Source organism: Hemicordylus capensis, chromosome 2 (assembly GCF_027244095.1).
Source record: "Hemicordylus capensis ecotype Gifberg chromosome 2, rHemCap1.1.pri, whole genome shotgun sequence".
NCBI classification, from domain to species: Eukaryota; Metazoa; Chordata; class Lepidosauria; order Squamata; family Cordylidae; genus Hemicordylus; species Hemicordylus capensis.
Genome location: NC_069658.1, coordinates 131551724 through 131571818, shown reverse-complemented (window position 1 = coordinate 131571818; position 20095 = coordinate 131551724). Strand labels below are relative to the sequence as shown.

Sequence of the window (20095 nt, the reverse complement as noted above, 5' to 3'; positions counted from 1 at the left end):
TGGGGAGATGATGGCATTGGACGAATAGCTGTTTCAGCTGGTGGAGAAAGTTGGCTTGCGCTGTCTGCTCCAGCTGCTTGCCCCAGAGTACAAAAAACCCGTCATGCACCACCTTCAGTAGGAGGGTGGTGCCCTCCATGTACTTTGCATGCAGGGAGGCTGTGTTGGCCCATTTGTGTGCAGCCGGGCCCAGCACCAGTGTGCACTTCACTGCGGCTCTCTGGACGAGTCGCAGCAGGCTGTACACTGCCTTTATGTCCCTGACAGCCCATTGGTGGGGTCATGAGGGTGAGGGGACATCCGGCTCCGCTTGTGCTGTATCCATCTTCTCCCATGCAGGCAAGCCTTCTTGGGCAGTGTTGCATGTGGAGGCGATGGACACAGATCATAGGTTGGATGAGTTGTCAGCAGTCATGGACTGACAGGTGGGGACTTGGCTACCCAGGGAGCCAACCCTCCACCGAGGCTTTATGGTCACCGACAACACAGCCAATATTAGTAAGGCGGCCAAGCAGGTTCAATTTGTGCACATCGCTGGCGTTGCACACACTTTGAACCTGGTGGTGCAGGATGCGCTTGGACTGAAGGAGGTGAAGTCCAAGCGCCAGCAGAGGTTAGCTTTAGCTCCCGCCCCAGATCCTGCTGCTTCCGTGGCCGCTTTTGTGGACCGGTTCCTCAAGATTGCTGGCCACTTCCACCCGAGTGAAAAGACAAGGTACCTGCTCAAGGTGAGGCAGATTGAGCTGGGCCTACCTGAACACTTGATCCCTCAGGATGTTCCCACCTGGTAGAACTCCACCTTTCTCTTGCTCCTGCGCCTGCGCAAGCAAGAGGGAGCCATCCACAGTCTGGCAAGGTGTAGTGGCTTGGATATGTGTGCCCTGTCCACTGCGGACTGGAAGCTCCTTTCTGAGTTGTTCTTAGTACTCGAGCCATTCTATGCTGCCATGAACAGCTTGTGTACTAAGGCAGCTACGCTTAGCCAGGCTTTGCCCACCAGTCTTCTCCTTGATAAGATGATGGGTGATCTCCAGGCCACTCTGACCACTGGGGACGCAATTGCCCTGGCAGGTCGGTTGAGGACTGGGGTAGTGGAATGGCTCAAGACACCCTTGGGTGGATCTGCATGGCATGTCCTGGCATGCATCTGCAACCCAAGGATGAAGGGCAGAGTTGTCACCCCTGACCAGCTGCCCGGATGGAGGGACCTCCTGGTCAAGCATGTTAGGTGTGCAGAGGAGAGGAGGCTAGGTTCAGACGACGACCAGGAGGAGGGGGAGCCTGGCAGTGCGCATTCCACCCCTAGCAGCACTGCCACCACCACCACTTCTTCCCAGTACAGCAGCGTGGCTTCTCTCGCAGTGGAACCAATGGAGCACCAATGTGTTCTGCCATTCGGTGGTTCACAAAGGGCTTCCTTAGTGCCTTGCCAGGGGGACAGGAGGAGCCTACTGTTCCCTGAAGCCGCGCTGAGCAGTCTGTTCTGCTGTACCTGCAGGAGCTGGTGGAAGGCTGGGAGACAGAGCCATGCCAGTTTTGGGCAACCCGTCACCATGTCTGGCCGGACTTGGCAACTGTTGCTGGTCAGTTCCTCTCATGCCCACCAACCAGTGTCTCCAGTGAGAGGTTGTTCTCCATGGCCGGGGATGTGGTGACCCCTCTATGTTCACAGCTGGATGCTGAGTTGGTCGAGCAGCTGGTCTTCCTGAAGTCCAAGCTCCCCCTGCTGGGCTATCCCGAGCTGGCCATGGAGGGTGAGTGACTCACGTCACCCCCCTATGCAGTGCCTCCCACACCATGGCAGCTCATCCTGACCAAGGTGTGTCACAGTCTCTGCCCCTTACTGCTGCTGACACATCCAGACATGCACACTGCACCGCATTGACAGTCCGAGAATGGTGAGATGGGGCACTGCTGCTGTGTTGGCACTCAGGGCTAGGACAAGTGAGTGCTCCCTGCACCAGGGAGGGGTTCTCCCAGACGTTGCTGAGAGAGACTACAACTCCCACCCACCCCCCTCATTCCCCCCTGTTGCAATGGCTGGCCACCATCGAGACTAGGGACAACGGGAGTTGTAGTCAGTCTCAGCAGCATACACCTGTGGGTCCCTCCCTCTTGCAGGAACACTTGCTTGCCAGTCCAGAGAGTCAGAAGGCAGAAGTGGCACACCATCCATCGCAGAGGCAGGCTGCTGGGTGTGCAGGCACTGGAACTTCCTTGCATTCTGTGCAGCACTGCTCTGCTGCCTTTTGGGGTGTTCTGTTATGTCACATACAGGCTTCTCTATGTTCTACACACATTTCCCCCCACACACGCCCAGCACAGCAGCACCCATCCACCAGAGGCTCTGGTGTCTTCTGCCGGTGTGTGAGGAGCACACTGTCACAGAGGGTCTGGTTTGGTTTCCCTTTCATGTTGAATATGGTTTGATTTGCCTCAACCACGCATGACACCATGAGGCCCATGATGGGGGTGGGTGGTGGTTTGGCGCCACCAGGGCCCAGCAGCAGTGCCACCCATTCATCAGAGGATGGGGGTGGGCAGGCAGGCAGGAGGTAAGTTCCCCACCCCCACCCCAGGAAGATGCATGCTGATATGAAAGAACTAATTTCATTGACTAATGTACGTAGTCCGGAAACTTCAGTTGGTTCAGAATGCGGCAGCCAGGTTGGTCTCCGGGTCATCTTGGAGAGACCACATTACTCCCTTGCTGAGGGAGCTACACTGGTTGCCAATTGGTTTCCGGGCAGAATACAAAGTGCTAGTTATAACTTATAAAGCCCTAAACGGCTTAGGCCCTGGGTATCTAAGAGAGCCTCTTCTTCGTTATGTGCCCCACCGTCCACTGAGGTCACTTGAGGAGGTCCGTCTCCAGTTACCGCCAGCTCCTCTGGTGGCTGCACGGAGACGGGCCTTCTCGATTGCTGCCCCGAGATTGTGGAAAGCACTCCTTGCTGAGATGCGATCCTCCCCATCCCTGACTATTTTTAAAAAACATCTGAAGACCCACCTCTTCACCCTAGCTTTTTCAGCTTTTTAAATGTGTAGTTTTAATTTTATACTGTTTTAGGGCTTTTAGCTGTTTTGTTGGTTTTACTGTGTTTTAATAGTTTGATTTTAATTGTTAATTTGTTTTAATTGTTTTTATCATGTTGTGAACTGCCCTGAGCCATTTTTGGAAGGGCAGTATATAAATTAAACAAACAAACAAATAAATAAATAATTGAATTGATGCTGAAATGAAAATGATGAATGTGATATTTGGTGCTGATGCTGATGATTTGATGATTTATTTGCATGCATTTCCATTTTGTACTGTGGCTTGCACTTGTTTCTTTAATGTTTGTATGCAGCTTTGCTTTGTCCCCACCCCCCCCCCCCCACCCCATGGAAGGACTGTGAGCAGCAGTGAATCTACACGAAGGAAAATAAAAGGCTCACAAAGAAAATAGTAAATGAATAAAGTCCCCCTGAACTGAACCAGGTACCCCCCTCTAACAGTAATAACTGAAAAGAAAGCACAGAGCGAAGAATGAAAGAGTGAAGGACACCAGAAACAAGGAATTAACGGAACAGAGCAGGAAAGCATAAACAAGGGCAAACTGGAATTCGAAAAAGTTAGGAATTCAGAATAGCACACGGACTATGGTCTGCGACGTTGCTAACAGCATCTGAGCAATTGACAGACTGCTAAATATATATGGTTCAAGAGAACCAGCAGCCAATCAGGCTTGCCTGAGTCAGCACTTCTGCTTCCTCTCTTGTTATCTCCTGTGCCTGCGTGACTCCCACTGAGCTTGCCTCTTGAGACGTCTTCTCAAGACAGGTGAAATCCAGGCTCCTCCTCATCAGAAATCATGTCTGGCAGCTGTTCTGAATCCTCAGTTCCAGAATCTGGTCTCCCTGCAAAATCCTGTTGCTGTGCCTCTGAGCCCTCACTAGCAGGTGAATCCTCCTGCTCTGATTCTTCTGAGTCAGAAGTCTGAGCCATGACAATGGGTGGCAGCTACCAAAAAGGTTTCAGAGTGATTGACCAATGGGGTGATTTTTAACAATTTTTTAAAGTTGGCATGTCTTTGGGGCAGATTTGGGGCAGAAAAGGGGTTCCGGGGGCAGAAGAGTGGATCAGGTGGTAGTGCCCCAATGGGTGCCTGATACAACCCAGATTTCAAAGAAATTGGTGAAAGGGGTGATTTTTAAAATTGTTTTGAAGTTTGTGCATCTCACTTGTTCTAGTCCTGAGTGCCAACACAGCCGCAGTGCCCCATCTCACCATTCTCGGACTGGCAGTGCAGTGCCTGTGTGCAAGTCTGGATGTGTCAGCAGCAGTAAGCTTTCCCCCCCACAGGGAATAATGGGGATTTCAGCAGCCCCATAACTCCACATGGCGGGCACCAGGGTGCCCCAGAGCAGGTTGTGGTCTAGTGCACATAGGGTGGCCAACCGCCCCCAAACCCACAAGCCCATGGGACACTGGGTTTTGTTGTTTTCAATGTCTGAGGTGTTCTTCTGAGAGTAGATTCTCTGGTAGGAAATGGTGGCCATGTGCATCCCTCTGCCACACGTAGGCTGCTGTGTGAAGCCCCATGGTTGCACGCGGACTTCTGAGTGGTGCAGCGGCACACCTGGAAAAGCGGTATGCAGTGGAGGACCAGGTAAGAACCTGATTTACTCATGCTTAAAGGTACCACTCCCCAACCCACTGAAACGATTGGTGGACTGTGCTAAATCGATTCATACACATCCGTCACACACACACACACACACACACACACAGAGCTGGGTGATCTCATAAGCTTATTTTCCTTAAGGAAAGTAGGCTAATAAAAAGCTCCAAGTGCTCTAACCCTAATATCTGATCTTTCCCAGCTCTATATTCTACTTTTTTTTAGCCTACTTTCCAGCAGGCTTATGAGATCACCCGGCATTCTGTGTGTGTGTCCATGTGTCCCCCTGACCCCATCAACTTTGTAACGTCTGGACCAATATGAAGCAAATTGGGTGCAGTTGAAGGGACACATAAGGACACCCCAATGGCATAGTTTGTGATGATGTCAGCCAATCCAATCCAAGATGGTGGACGCATAAACGTTTGATGTGCAAGTGGGCTAACTTGTGAACCACTTAACTGATTTGAACCAAATTTGCTACAGCTGTAGAGGCATATCTAGGGAAAATAGAGCCTAGGGCAAGCACTGAAATTGCGCCCCCTGTCCAAACATCCGACACCCATCTTTCAGATAACTTTACCATAATATCAGCTCAAAAATACAAGTCAAGCTCGTTAATCTTTTAATATTTCAAAAACAATTTAGCTGTGGATGTAGCCAGACCAAAAGGTGCTGGAAAACTACAAATTTCAGTATGCTGGGGCTCATGAAATACCCAAATACTATGTGGAGGTGTACTTGGAAAACTAATGTCTAATTCTCTACTGTGCATTGTAGCATCACTATTACATAAGTTTTAAAAATAAATGGAGAATTTGACTTTTCCCTATTTACTCTGAACATAATTAAAGGATATGCAGAGTAAACTGTGTAACTGCTTGGAATATATTCTAGTATTTCAGAAAGACAGTTAAAATGAGAGAAAGAGAGCAAGAAACTCCCAGTGGGCCTTTATACTAAGGATTTCACACTGATTCAAAGACAAACTCACCATTAATAGCCATATTATTTAGACATCACATTTAACTCACTTATAACAAGAAGCAAAGTAAGAGCAAATGAATACAATCCTAGCTCATAAGCTTCAGCTCAGTATTCACAAGCCCTGATTCTCTGTACATAGTGCCAAACTGAATATATATACAGTGACTTATATTATATTAAATTTAAAAAAATACCTGTAGCCCCTTCGGGGGCGTCCTAAAGGCTGTGGGATGGGTCTGCAAAGGTTCCCCCTCCCCTCGCTGGCCTCTAGGGCTTTGCAGGGACCATTTGAGCATGTGTGGTGGCCATTTTTTAATTAAAAAATATTTTTAAAATGGCCGCTGAAAACAAAATGGCTGCCATGCATGCTCAAATGGCCTCTGTGAGGCCTGGCATGGCCTAGGGCCTCACAGAGGCCATTTGAACATGCACAGTGGCCATTTTGTCTTCCGTGGCCATTTTTTTAAAAAAACAATTTTTTAAAATGGCGCCCCCTTCAAGTGGCGCCCGGGGCACGTGCCCTGCCTGCCCTACCCTAGATACGCCCCTGGCTGTAGGGACACATGGGGATGCCCAAATGGCATGGTGTGTGATGATGTCTTCAACTCCAATTCAAGATGGTGGTCACGTTAACATCTGAGGCACAAGCAGGCTAATTTGTGGACTGTCTAACCAAATTTAAAGCAAATTAGGTACAGTTGCACTGAGTGACACACCCTAACCAATTTGAACCAAATTTGCTACAGCTGTAGGAACACATAGGGACACCTCAATGGCATAATTTGTGCTGATGTCATTCACCCTGATTCAAGATGGCGAACATGTAAACTTTTGAGACAAAAGTGGCTAACTTGTAAACCGCTTAACCGATTTGAACCAAATTTGGTACAGCTGTAGGGACACATAAGGAGTCCTCAATGGTGTAGTTTGTGCTGATGTCTTCCACTCCAATTCAAGATGGTGGGTGCATAAGTGAAGTGCATTTGAAGTGCAAGTGGGCCAACTTGTGAACTGCTTAACTGATTTGAATCAAATTTGCTGCTGCTGCAGGGACACATGGGGACACCTCAATGACATAATTTGTGATGATGTCATCTACCCCAATCCAAGATGGTGGATGCATGAATGTTTGAGGTTCAAGTGGGCTAACATTTATTTGTTTTATTTATTTATTTGATTTATATACCGCCACCAGACGAACTGGTGGTAACTGGAGACGAACCTCCTCAGATGACCTTAATGTGCGGTGGGGATCACGCAGAAGAAGACGCACTCTCTATGGTAACTCGGGCCTAAACCGTTCAGGGCTTTAAAGGTAATCACCAGCACTTTGTATTTTGCCTGGAAACATATCGGCAGCCAGTGCAATTGTTTCAAAATAGGCGTAATATGGTCTCTCCAGGTTACCCCAGCGACCAATCTGGCTGCCGCATTCTGAACTAATTGAAGTTTCTGAACTACGTACAAAGGCAGCCCCACGTAGAGCGCATTGCAATAGTCAAGCCGGGAGGTTACCAGCTGGTGCACCACTGTTTTGAGGTCATCCTCCTCAAGGAATGGACGCAGCTGTCGAATCAGCTGAAGCTGATAGAAAGCACTCCTGGCCATGGCCTGCACCTGAGAAACCAGGGTGAGGCCTGGGTCCAGGAGTACTCCCAAGCTGCGCACCTGCTCCTTCTGGGGGAGTGTAACCCCATCAAGAACAGGGAGATCTAACTCACTCCTCAGATTCTGAGCCCCCACAATGAGCACCTCCGTCTTGCTTGGATTCAGCTTCAATTTGTTCTCCCTCGTCCAGCCCATTACTGCCTGTAGGCAGGCATTTAAAGAGTGAGTGCCATTTCCTGAAGATGAAAAGGAGAAGTAGATTTGGGTGTCATCAGCATACTGATAACACCCAGCACCAAATCTCCTGATGACCTCACCCAGCGGTTTCATGTAGATATTGAAAAGCATTGGTGACAGAATGGAGCCCTGAGGGGCTCCAAATAACAGCTCCTGCTTTGAGGAGTGACTGTCACCAAGCTCCACCATCTGGGATCTACCCGAGAGATAGGAACGGAACCACTGCAAAGCAGTGCCCCCTATTCCCAACTCTTCCAGGCGAGCCAGAAGGATACCATGGTCGATGGTATCGAACGCCGCCGAGAGATCCAAGACGACCAAGAGAGTCACACTCCCTCTGTCGATTCCCCGGTAAAGGTCATCCATCAGGCCAACCAAGGCTGTCTCAACCCCATAGGCCATTCTAAAGCCAGTTTGAAATGGGTCTAGATAATCAGTTTCCTCCAAAACCGCCTGGAGCTGGTTAGCCACCACCTTCTCGATTACCTTGCCCAGCCAGGGGAGATTGGAGATTGGCCTATAACTATCCATTGCTGAGGGATCCAGGGTAGGCTTCTTAAGAAGAGGTCTAACTATTGCCTCCTTCAAACAAGGAGGCACCCTCCCCTCCCCCAGTGATGCATTTATGATATTAACTAGGCCATCCCCAACAATCTCTCCGTTAGATTGAAGCAGCCAGGTCGGGCAAGGATCCAGAGAACAAGTGGTAGTCCGTACCGCTCCAAGCAGCTTGTCCACGTCATCAGAAGTCACAGATTGAAACTGATCCAACCTAACACTGCAAGAGGGATTGCTGGATACCTCCCTCACAGACCCTGCAGAAATAGTGGAGTCCAAGTCGGCCCGAATACAGGAGATTTTATTTGCAAAGAACCGACTAAAGACGTCACAGCAGAGTATCTCTGGGAACTGATTTGAGGCAGAAGGAGCAGAGAATATACTCCTCACCACCCGGGATAACTCTGCCGTACGTGAACCGGCAGACGCAATGCGCGCCAACCAAAAACGCTTTTTTGCTGCGCGCACTGCCGTTGCATAGGTCTTCAAATGGGTTCTATGCTGCATCCTGTCAGATTCGAGCCGAGTTCTCCTCCACTTGCGTTCCAGTCGCCTACCAAGCCGCTTCATCCCCCGCAACTCCTCTGTGTACCAGGGGGCCATCTTAGAAGCAGGTCTGGAGGGACGCTTAGGAGCAATAATATCTACTGCCCTGGTGAGTTCCCTATTCCATGTTCCCACCAGGGCATCGACAGGATCACCGGCCGCACCAACATCGAAACCCTCCAAGGTCTTTTGGAAACCTGCTGGGTCCAGCAGCCTTTTTGGGCGGACCATCCTAATAGGTCCATCAGGTCCAACTTGTGGACTGTATAACTGATTTGAACCAAATTAGGTACAGTTGTAGTGAGTGACACACAGGGACTTCTCAGTGGTGTAGTTTGTGATGATGTCATCCATCCTGATTCAAGATGGAGGAACCATAAACTTTTGAGGTGCAAGTGAGCTAACTTGTGAACTGCTTAATTGATTTGAATCAAATTTGCTACGGCTGTAGGGACACAGAGGGACACCTCAACGACGATGAATGTGATGATTTAATCCACCCCAGTTCAAGATGGTGGACATGTAAACATTTGAGGCGCATGTGCACTAACTTGTGGACAGTCTAACTGATTTGAACCAAATTTACTACAGCTCTATGGACACATAGGGATGCCTCAATGGTGTAGTTTGTGATGATGTCATCCACCCCAACCCAAGATGGTGGACGTATGAACTTTTGAGGTGCAAGCACACTAACTTGAGGACCGTTTAACCGATTTGAACCACATTTGGAACAGCTGTAGTGAGTGACACACAGGGACACCTCAGTGGTGTAGTTTGTAATGATGACATCCATCCTGATACAAGATAGTGGACACATGGAACATCTGAGGTGCAAGAAATCTAACTTGTGGACCTCGAGTTGAACCAAGTGTAGTCCAGTTGTAGAGATAGTGCAAGGAAAGTAGGAAGATTAGTTCTTTCTAGAACAACTTATTTTGAAATGGGATGACAAGAGTTGCACAAAGATTTTGAAATTTGGTTGTGTCATAATTTTTTAGAAAGACGTTACAAAACTGTTTAATTTAAGTCCCTTTTCTAGTCATTCTAGCATAAAACGTTCCTCTTTCACTCTCACCACACAACTCAAGTTCTTTCTTTCTTTTTGCCAAGGAAAACTTAGTCCAGTTTTTCTTTGCAAAACTGTATTTATAATCTAGTGATGGAAAGCACTGTGGAATAAATCCTAAATGGCTATTTAATCTATTGAGTCTTCTATGGCAGCAGAGCCACTATATCGAGAAGGATCTTGCTCTGGCCTAGCAAGGGGTCTGGTGTTAGGCAAGAGCACTTACTCAAGCTCATTTAGCCATTATGCCTTAACAATTATGAGGATACACCGTCTTGTGCATGTACAGTACATCAGTGGATCATGAAGTCATATTCAGACTATGAGTCTACAGAGGTCTGTACACCTGTACATGCTTTTATGTGAATGACTGTACATGTCTCCATTTTTAGTGAACCTGCGTATAGGCCCCCCTCATAGGCAGAACACTGAAAGGAAGTGTATTACCAGAACATGTGCATTTCTTTACACGCATACAGATATATACATTCATGTACTACGCACAGATTGTACAGGTGTGGAATAAAATGTGTGAATAAGGCTAGAGATCGCAGTAAAATAAATGACTACACAAGACAGACTTCAGCTCATCCTGCATTCGGTAATTGTAAGCTCCAGTGATTCCTGCAAGGTTTCCATGTGAGGTCTTAAGGCTGTCAGTGCTGCAAACCTGTTGGCATTCCTGATCTGTAAGTGGTCTCAGTTCTCACACCTCCTGTATTGGAGTGGTCTTACTAATGCTGAGATGCATGGAGATTAAACTGAGGGAAGCACGCTGGAAAATGAATTATCCTTAAAAAAACAACAGCATTAATACATTTTTGCATGGCATGCTCCGACATATTCAGTACTTACTAAACAAGCTGTTCATGTCAGTTCCCAAATGCATGTTCTGGGTATGTCTGTTGAAATGCCTGAATCCTGATCTCAGCTATAAATAGGGCCTTGTATGCTATTTAGGGGTTGGGCAATGAGGAAGCTAGAGGAGTTTTTTCTTTCCAGATGGCTATGTTCCTTTTCATTGAGCAATTTGTTACTGTTAACACTGATGGAATTCGCATTGAGCAACCAGAGGGGGCAAATACTAACATCAAACATTTGCTATAGGAATAACAAATACCAGGATGAACCACATATGCTCCTTATCTAATCTCCTGCCTTTCCCACCACTGCTTAGGTCTTTAAGATGTCTTACAAACTTCTTAAAATAAATATTTTTTCAGTCACAGCAGGAATGAGCAATAATGTCAAGGAGAGTCAGGAGTGGGATCTATTTTCTCACATGTCTAACATGGCAATCCAGGTTATACCAAGAGGGCACCAGAGCAATAACAGTGCTGGAGTAGGAATATGGCAGGCTGGTCAAAGTCTGGAGACAGAGCTGTTTTATATGCATTACAAAGCATGTGGTGGAGGAATTCTGGATTGCCCAAGTTAGACTTTAGGTGGGCTTTTGAATACTCCCCTAAGGGAAAAAAAAGTGAATGTAGTAAACATCAGGGAGAGGACCATGCTAAGTTTCCCCCTGTAATGTGCTGATTTCCTATCTGTCAGGAGGTTTTGGGGAACCATTAAAAAAAAATGACCCCATCCCCGTAAGTCTGAAGTGATGCAGTTCAAAATTTCACCAACCCTAAGGCAAGACCAGAGTTACAGGTTGCTAGTAAACCTGTAACTTCAGTTTCGTGCGATGTCTGAATGTGTGCGTCTGCATGCATCTGCTGCTATAATTGTGGTTACAGGTAGGGGTGTGCACAAAACTGGTATGCACAGTGCAGTTTGAGTCCGAACCGGACTCAAATGGAATCAAGCGTGTTCAGTTTTGCCCCCCACCCCAGACTCCCTGGCTGAGATTGAATTCAAGCCACTCTGGGGGTCCTAACGGAATTTTTTTTTTAAAAGCACTCACCACTTCTGGGCAGGGCACTGCTGTGGCCACAGGGTGGTGTCTCTGTTGGTTCCCCTCCCCCCCTCCGGCTCCCCCCCCCAGTCTCAAAATGGCCTGATTTTCGGCCTGTTCTGGGCCTCTTTGCGTTGGCAGTAGCCTTTTTGGAGGCCGCCTTACATGCGCACTGGCTAGCTGCATGACCCCGGTCGAGCCAGTTCTCACATCCCCAGTTACAGGTTTAAGTGGTGGCTGCAACCAGTGAGAGGCCAGCTCAGAGCAGCACCAACAGCAGTTACGCTCTAGGGCTTACCCAGCATTCCATGGTGTGTTCCCTGACTGGATGCCTTTCCCATTCCCGCACACTTCCTCTGCCTGCCAACAGGCACACCAGCCCAGGCACACCACTACCTGGGGAGCACTGCTTGAAGTCTACGATCCGTGCAAAAACGGCGGTTTTACGTCCATGCTGGACACTCTGGAGCTATTAAATAAGAACTCCTCCCTCCCCACCCCCCCAGCCCACAATCACAACCATATCAAAAAAGCACATAGATACAAGCAAAAGGCTAACATTTCCTTTCATAGCCAGTAATCATACCCCCTTCAAGCTCCTGGACAATTGTGAGTGCCAATTTCCTGGAGCTGTTAAGCCATGCCCACAGAGGCGTAACTAGGGAAAACGGCGCCCGGGGCAAGCACTGAAATTGCGCCACCCCGCCACCCCCCCAACATACATCTGACTGACACACATGTGTTTTCCCCTCACAACAACCCTGTGAAGTTGGCTTGTATCTCAAAACATCAGAATTATGATGCAATGAATGATGATACATCCTACATTACTCTTAGGTTTTTCCTCACAACAACCCTGTGAAGTTGGCTTGTATCTCAAACACCAGAATTATGATGCAATGAATGATGGGTGATTCCTCCCCGCCCCCCGAATATGACTGCAAATCTGCTTTGTTTGTAAGGTGGTGTCTCAGGCTGTCTCTTCTCTCCCTTTGTGAACTAAAAAAAGATGTTTACATGCCTAACTCCACCTTCAGATGGGTATACCGGAGAAGAAGTCTCTGTTCAGGAAATTATCCATCTTAGTCCAAGGGGTGGGGGGAGAGACAACCCTGCCTTCCTTCAGTAAATAAAGCATCTGAGGCGAAGAAACCCTCACAGCCAGGAATAAACTTCCTAGTACTACTTTTCTGCATAGGTCTGCAAGGAATTATGGTCAATATCAACAACCAAGCCTTTCCCTTCTTACAGACTAGTGACTCTCTGAACTATACTTCATTTCAGAGCGGTGCTGACTGATCTTTAACTTAACAAGCTCACCTCCTCCCTGCCTTCCCCCCTCTCGCTGAGAGGAGCTCTTCGGTTTGGACTCTGGGGAAGCTGTCAGCATCTCTGGTCTTCTGTCGGGGCTCAGTAATGCAGACTCTCCCTTAGTGGGGAGGGGAGCCAGCCCAGCTCGTCGTACTAGGTGGCTGCTGGCTGAAGGCTGTCTCCGGCATTCTTATAGCCCTTCACCGTCCCCTTCGGAGCTCTTAACAATCCAGCCTTTTGGGCGCGCCTCCCCCCACCCCCTCCGCTCTTTCTCTGTCTCTTCACTTGGCTTTAGCCTGAAGGGGGGATTGCAGTAGTAGCTGGCAAGAGAGACAAGCATGCTGCTGCTGCAGCCCTGCCTGGTGGGGCTCTTCGCTCCCCTCGCCGGGTCTCTTCTTGCTTTCAAGTAAATGCTATTCTGAAAGAATGCACTTTACAGACGGGCTACAAATAAACTTGGGATCCATAGGCAGCGAAAAGGTGCTGCACACGGAAAGATTTACTCTTTTGCTTTACACATCCTAACTAGAATGGGAGAAAGGCAATACAGAGGTATTACATTTTGCACCATTTCCCCCATCTTCCATCTATGCCCCCCTCCCCAAAAGCAGAGCATGAAAAGGAAAGCTACAAAGTAGCAAATGCAGCATTTATCTTCTTTGCAATCACTCCTCTCATTGCCCCAAAGTTGTGCAGCTCCTGCATTCTTCCCAGCCGTTTGCTGTTGCTGAAGAAGAGGGCGTGACACACACACACACACAAACACACGGAGCGAGACACAAGAAGAGTCAGAAAGAGACATATAGGCAGTTTACTTACTTTGGGGCTGGGGAGGGAGTAGAATCAAAGAATGCAGCCAGCGAGAAGCAGGGCAGTGGTGGGCAAAATAAAATTGGGTCAAAAACGGCAGTACACAGGCTACAGTTAACAGCACAGCACACGCAGTCAGCACGAGTTTGCAAACAGCACCGTCTCTCTTCAACAATCCATCCACGTGGTCGCAGGGACATGCGCTGACTAAAGTGAACCAGCGAGCCCCCGCCGCCTGCCCGGAGATTCTTGCTTTGCAAGTCCAGTGCACAGCACTGCGCGTGCGCCTGTGCAAGTGCGGGGGGCCTGCGGCGCCGCCCTCCCGGAACCGGAGGAGACAGCAGCTGCAGCAGCAGTGGTGACAGTGAGCAGCAGTGGGCCCGCCCAGTGTGGCGCCCCCGCCGGCTAATTGCATTTAAAAAAATTTTAATTGCTGCCCGCATGCCCGCCGCCAGTGGGCGGGCGATCCAGGGGGGGCGGTGGGGGGGTGGCAGGGGAAGCCACTTTTTGGCGCCCCCCACGTGACCTGCCGGGGTGGCGCCTGGGGCACGTGCCCCCCTGCCCCCCTATAGTTACGCCCCTGCATGCCCATCGCCTGGCGACAGCATGGCTATACAAGTGGGCTGAACCAAGCTCGTAGGACCAGAAAGAGGGAGGGGAAAACTCTAACCTGCCTTTGGAGTTTCCCAAACCAGAGATGGAGGATTGTCTCTGATGATCCCCAGTTTAGAATTTTATCTGCAAACTGCAGTGCTAAGCCAGTTCCTGCTATGCCTGAATGCAGCCTAACAGTTGTTCCGTACCTTCTGTGATGCATAGAATGCCTCTATGTTGAATCCAGGATTCCATTGCTTTCAGAAGGAACAGGAGCTGGGAGAAGTGCACCCCTTCCCACTGGGAACAGCAATGGTACGTTTCTGGAGCTGAGACAAAACCTGGATCCAACTTCCACTGAAATCATTCAAGATATCTGTTCTGCTTTCTTCCTGCTGTGGCATTGTTTTTAAGGAGGCGTTGGTTTTCAGGAGATTATTCGGGCTTCCAAGGTGTGGCTCATATACAGCACAGAAGGCCTTGCCAATGGGTGGGACAAAGGACTAAGTATTGGGGGCATGTGTCTGCCTTGCTATATGCAGAATCCTGAACATGAGCCAGAGCTTAGACAGGTACATGCCAATTTAGTAGTACATGCCAGGTAGTAGTAGCAGCAGTAGCAGCAGTTATTTTGTTTAGGATTTTTTTCTGTGCTCATCACCCAGTGTTGGGTTATTGTGCTGTCATATGGTATGCATCTTATTTCCTTGTCTTTTGTACTTAATACTTCAAATAAACATTGTAAAGGGGTGCGGGATCTGAATCTGGTTATTACAGAGGGAACGTGTGTGTGTGTGTGATAAGAGAGCTCACAACATCTTCACTGCTCCCTTGTAAGTGCTGGCTCATGGATTGTGCCTCTTTGCAATTTGATTCACAGTGCTTGATGGAGCACTGACATATATAACCGAATGGCTACTTTCTAAGCCTTCTTCTGTGCAGGGGCAGCCCAAGACATTTTGTTGCCTGAAGTGAATGAGATACAGCATCCTACCACCACCCAGGTGCTCAGCATTCTTGGAGCATGCTGTGTTGCTGCAGTGGGTGGTGAGTGGGTGGGGTATTCCTTCCTAGCTCCTGTCAGTGGGGGTGGGGGGGGTGAGAGAAGAGGTGTGCCCCAATGGGGTGAGGAAGGGAACACGAACAGCATGTCCCAGCAGTACAAAGAAGGGTGGTGGCAGTGGAAGGCGGCGTCTGCCCGCTGTGCCCCTCCTCACCTCCATGCCTGGGGCGACCACTTCATCTCATTCAATTAGGCAAGCTTCCACCTGCAATCTGAAGTGATACAGACACACAGTCTGACACAAGGATGCAACCTCAGGGAGAACTATGCCTATGTTCCAGGCATCCCAGAGGAAGTGCAACAGTTTTCATAGATGTCTCAGCACACTTTCCTGGAACAGAAGCTAAGCCTCTTAGCTGATGCAAGAGACAGCAATTTCCACAGAACACACAAAGCAGCAGCTATTATCTAGACAGTTACACATATACACACAAGCACTGCAAAGGAAGGGGTTTTAAACATTATTTTTTTGCATGAGAAAGTTTTATTTCCAGAGGGTTAAGCTTTGGTCCTTCCCCCCCCACCCCGCCCCAGGTCCTGCTGTGCTGCCTCATTGTGGCAGCAGTGTGTGTGTGTGTTTGTCCCTGGGAGGGATGGGTGAAGTTCGCCGGGAGGTATACTCCCAGTAGGGACACCCAAGACGTGAAGGTCATCCCAGCTGCCCAGCTAAAGCAAGTAGGCACCTATATTGGGTAGCAGTAATATAGGAAGGTGCTGGAGGCAGACGGTCACTTTAGTGATAATGACAAAGGCATCATTTCATACTGTGTGGGAGAAGGCAATGGTAAACCACTCCTGTATTTTACCAGGAAAACCACATGGATAGACAAGAGAGGATGATTGTCGATATAGTGCCGGATGATGGGCCTGTCAGGTCGGATGGTACTCAACATGCTGCTGAGGAAGAGCTGAGGATCTCTCAGAGTACCGGTGGTGTTTATGACACGTTTAGGTTAAAGCCTTTTGGACGTCTAGCAGCTGATGTTGCCATGCGGGAAAAGAAAATCTGAAGCAGCAAAGACAGAATTACAGTGAGTATGTAGAACATAAGCAGCATGAATATGGGAAAGCTCAACATAGTGAAAGATGAAATGAATCGACTACAGATTGACATCTTGGGCATCAGTCAATTAAAATGGACTGGAATTGGACACTTTCAGTCAGATAATCATATTGTTTACTACTCAGGACATGAAAAACAAATAAGGAACGGTGTTGCTTTCATAGTCAGGAAGGATATAGCAATGACAGTACTTGGGTACAATATGGTCAGTGACTGACTAATAGCAATTAGATTTCATGCACAATGCTTTAACATGACAGTTCTTCAAGTCTATGCCCCAACGACTGACGCAGAAGAAGAGGAAGTTGATGAGTTTTATGCTTAAGTTCAGTCTGAAATTGACAGAACATGCAAGCAAGATGTGCTGCTGGTGGTTGGAGACTGGAATGCCAATGTTATAAACGGTCAGACTGCATGGCCTAGGAAACAGAAACAAAGCAAGAGTATGACTTATTAGTTTCTGCCAATCCAGTAATCTCTTCATTGCTAACACATTCTTCAAACAACCAAAGCAGCACCTATACACATGGACATCACCAGATGGAATACACAGAAATCAAATTGATTACATTATTGGTACAAGGAGGTGGAAGAGCTCAGTTATAACAGCAAAGATGTGGCAGGGGGCTAATTGTGGAACTGATCACAAACTGCTCATGTGCAAGCTCCAAGTCAAGCTAAAAAAGAAGTCATCCAGTTTCTATGATATGATCTTGAGAATGTACTCACCATTTTCAAGGAGAACATCAGGAACTGCTTTGAAGTTCTGAACCTCATTGTTAGGGAAGCAGAGGAACTGTGGAATGAAATCAAAGAAGTTGTTAAAGATGAATGCGAAAAGAGACTGAAAAGAGACTAAAGAACAAAAGAAAGCAAAATGGATGTCAGAACAGACGGTGGAAATTGCCAAGAAGAGGAGAGAAGCCAAAGTCAAGAAAGATAAAGACCTCTGGAAGGAACTTAATAGGGAATTTCAGAGAGCTGTTAGAAGAGACAAGGAGCAGTACTACAACGACATCTGTAAAGACCTTGAGGATGGAAATAGACATGGAAAAACAGGAAAGTTTTCCAAAAGATCTCTGAACTCAGAAAGAGGTTCCAACCTTGAATTGGTATGCCAAAGGATAGATGGTAACTGATTCAGAGAAGATCAAACAAAGATGGAAGGAGTGCACTGAATATCTGTACAGCACGGACAGGTTGTATCCAAGATACTCTAGAAGATATTCCCAACTTGCAAGAACCTCTAGTACAGGAAGATGAAGTTAGATCAGCACTCTGGTCATTACCAAGTTGGAAGGCTACAGGAACTGATGGAATAGCTACAGAAGTATGGCAGGCAACAGAAGAAGAATCAGTCAAGGCTCTAACCAAACTATGCCAGCAAATCTGGAGAACAACACGGTGGCCAACAGATTGGAAGAGGTCAGTCTACATACACATACCAAAGAAAGGAGACTTAACAGATTGTGCAAACCTTCGCACAATATTCTTAATTTCACATGCTAGCAAAATAATGCTCAGGATCATCCAACACAGATTAGAGCCCTACATGGAAAGGAAAATGCTGGATGTTCAAGCTGATTTCAAAAAGGCCGAGGAACAAAAGACATTCTTGTTGATGCACATTGGATAAATGAGAAAGCCAAAGAATACCAGAAAGAAGTCAATATGTGCTTCATCGACTACAGAAAAGCCTCTGATTGCGTCAACCATGTCAAGTTGTGGAATATCATTAGGAAAATAGGTGTCCCAGAACACCTCATTGTTCTCATGAGAAAACTATACACAGGACAGGAAGCCACAGTCCAGACAGAACATGGTGAAACAGACTGGTTCCAGATAGGCAAAGGAATAAGACAAGGCTGTATACTTCCTCCTTATTTATTCAATTTATATGCTGACAATATACTGAGAGAAGCTGGATTGGAATAAGATGAGCGCGGTTTTAAAGTTGGAGGGGAAAACATCGATAAGCTGCGCTATGCTGATGATACTACTCTGATAGCTGAGAATGTGGATGATCTGCAAGCTCTAGTAATGAAAGTCATGGAACACCATGAAAAAATGGGACGACTAAACATAAAGAAGACTAAACTAATGACAACAGGTACAGCAACCAGCCCCAGAATTGATAATGAAGACATTGAAGTGGTGGATAACTTCTGCCTTTTAGGATTGACAATCAGCAGTAATCAATCAATCAATCAATATTTTTTACGGTCACAGACCAGCATAAAGTAATCATAAAAGGTGATTACATGTTAAAAGTGAGAGTAGATAAAAAGTGATTACATATAAAATGGTACATATTAATACTAGAAGGACTAAAAATACTAAAAATAGTACATAATACACCAAAAGCATGGAAGGTGTAAAAAGCGGGGGGGGGGGGATAAAAATGGATGTAATAAAGTTAAAAGACACGAGAAGACAGAAATATATAATGTCATGAGTAATAAAACTGGAAAACAGCCAGATTAAAGGTTATAAGGAATAGTAAAAAGGGAGGTGCATGCGCAATTGCAGGGCCTGCCCAGAGTCACCAAGAGTCAGATTAAGGCTGATAGGACTCACTGCCTGTCATCTGCTGACGAATGTTGATTGCAGATGCACAGTACCTGGCAACACTATATGTGATGACAGGCTTAAAGTCAGAAAGTAACAAGGAGCTGTAGAATTGGCTTGGACAACCTGGATACTTGCTTAGCATTGGAAGGATGAGGGAGGCGCTAATGTCTCTATAGAATGAGCAGTAGAGGAGAACATGCTCAGTAGTTTTGATCTGCCCTAAGCCACAGGGGCATAGTCGCTCTGCAAATGGGGTCCTTCTATAATGGCCTTCTAGCACTGCTGAAGGGAGGCCATGACAGCAAGGCAAAGTGAATGCCCTTCTGTGCTTTGGAACCTCCAGTTGGGTGAGGTATGCTGCTGGAGAAGCAGAATATCTAAGCCCATCACTGATATGAAATTTTGGGACACTGTTGAGATTGGTTTGGCACTCAATGTTTATAATGTGCTGCTTGATGGTTGCTTTTGCCTTGTCGTAGCCCATGCTGAGCAAGGTCAAGGGGGAAAGGCCCAGAGTAGCTATTTTTGTCTCAATTGCCTGAATCCAGCTAGATTGGTAATTACTGTGTAGGGTTAAGGGGGCAAAACCAATTGGGCAAAAGGATAGTCTGAGCCAATAACAGAGATTGGCCACCCACACCCTGGCCTCCAGCTTGGTCAGGCCTGTCTCCAGGCGCATAGTGGCATTGGAGACACATCTTGATACTTGGAGAGCTGCCCACAGGAATTTAGATTGTACAGGTTCCAGAGTCACAATGTTGGGGAAGGGGCCCAATTGAGCACCATAGAGGAGAAGAGCTAGTGACTTGGCTGTGAACAGTTCAAGAGCCGTGGGTACATAATGGCCTCCTCTTGTCCGCAGGTATTTGAGAATGGCAGAGGAGCTTCTCCGGGCATTTAAAACAACATATTCTCCATGAGCTTTCCTAGAGCTGCTAGAATGAAAAACTACTCCCAAGTATTTGAAGTGTGCAACTTGCTCAATCTTATGCCCCTCAATCCACCAAGAGTGGATCTTGGGCCTCCTGGCGAAGGCCATAATTTTAGTTTTGTGATAGTTGATTTCCAGGCAGTCCTCCTTGCAGTGCAGCATGAGGGCCCTCAGTGCTCT

The 20095-nt window shown here is 47.5% G+C and overlaps 1 protein-coding gene across 1 annotated transcript in view; it reads right to left on the bottom strand.

Annotated features, from left to right (window-relative positions):
* Nucleotides 1-15510, bottom strand: part of LOC128343660 (thioredoxin-like) — a 58017-nt gene extending 42507 nt beyond the window's left edge. Inside the window, exons 1-2 of the mRNA XM_053293088.1 lie at nucleotides 15505-15510; nucleotides 12893-12943 (exon numbers count right to left, since the gene is read on the bottom strand). Of these exons, the coding sequence (XP_053149063.1) occupies nucleotides 12893-12943; nucleotides 15505-15510 (57 nt within the window). The remainder of the gene's footprint in view (nucleotides 1-12892; nucleotides 12944-15504) is intronic.
* Between the last annotated feature and the right edge of the window lie 4585 nt (nucleotides 15511-20095).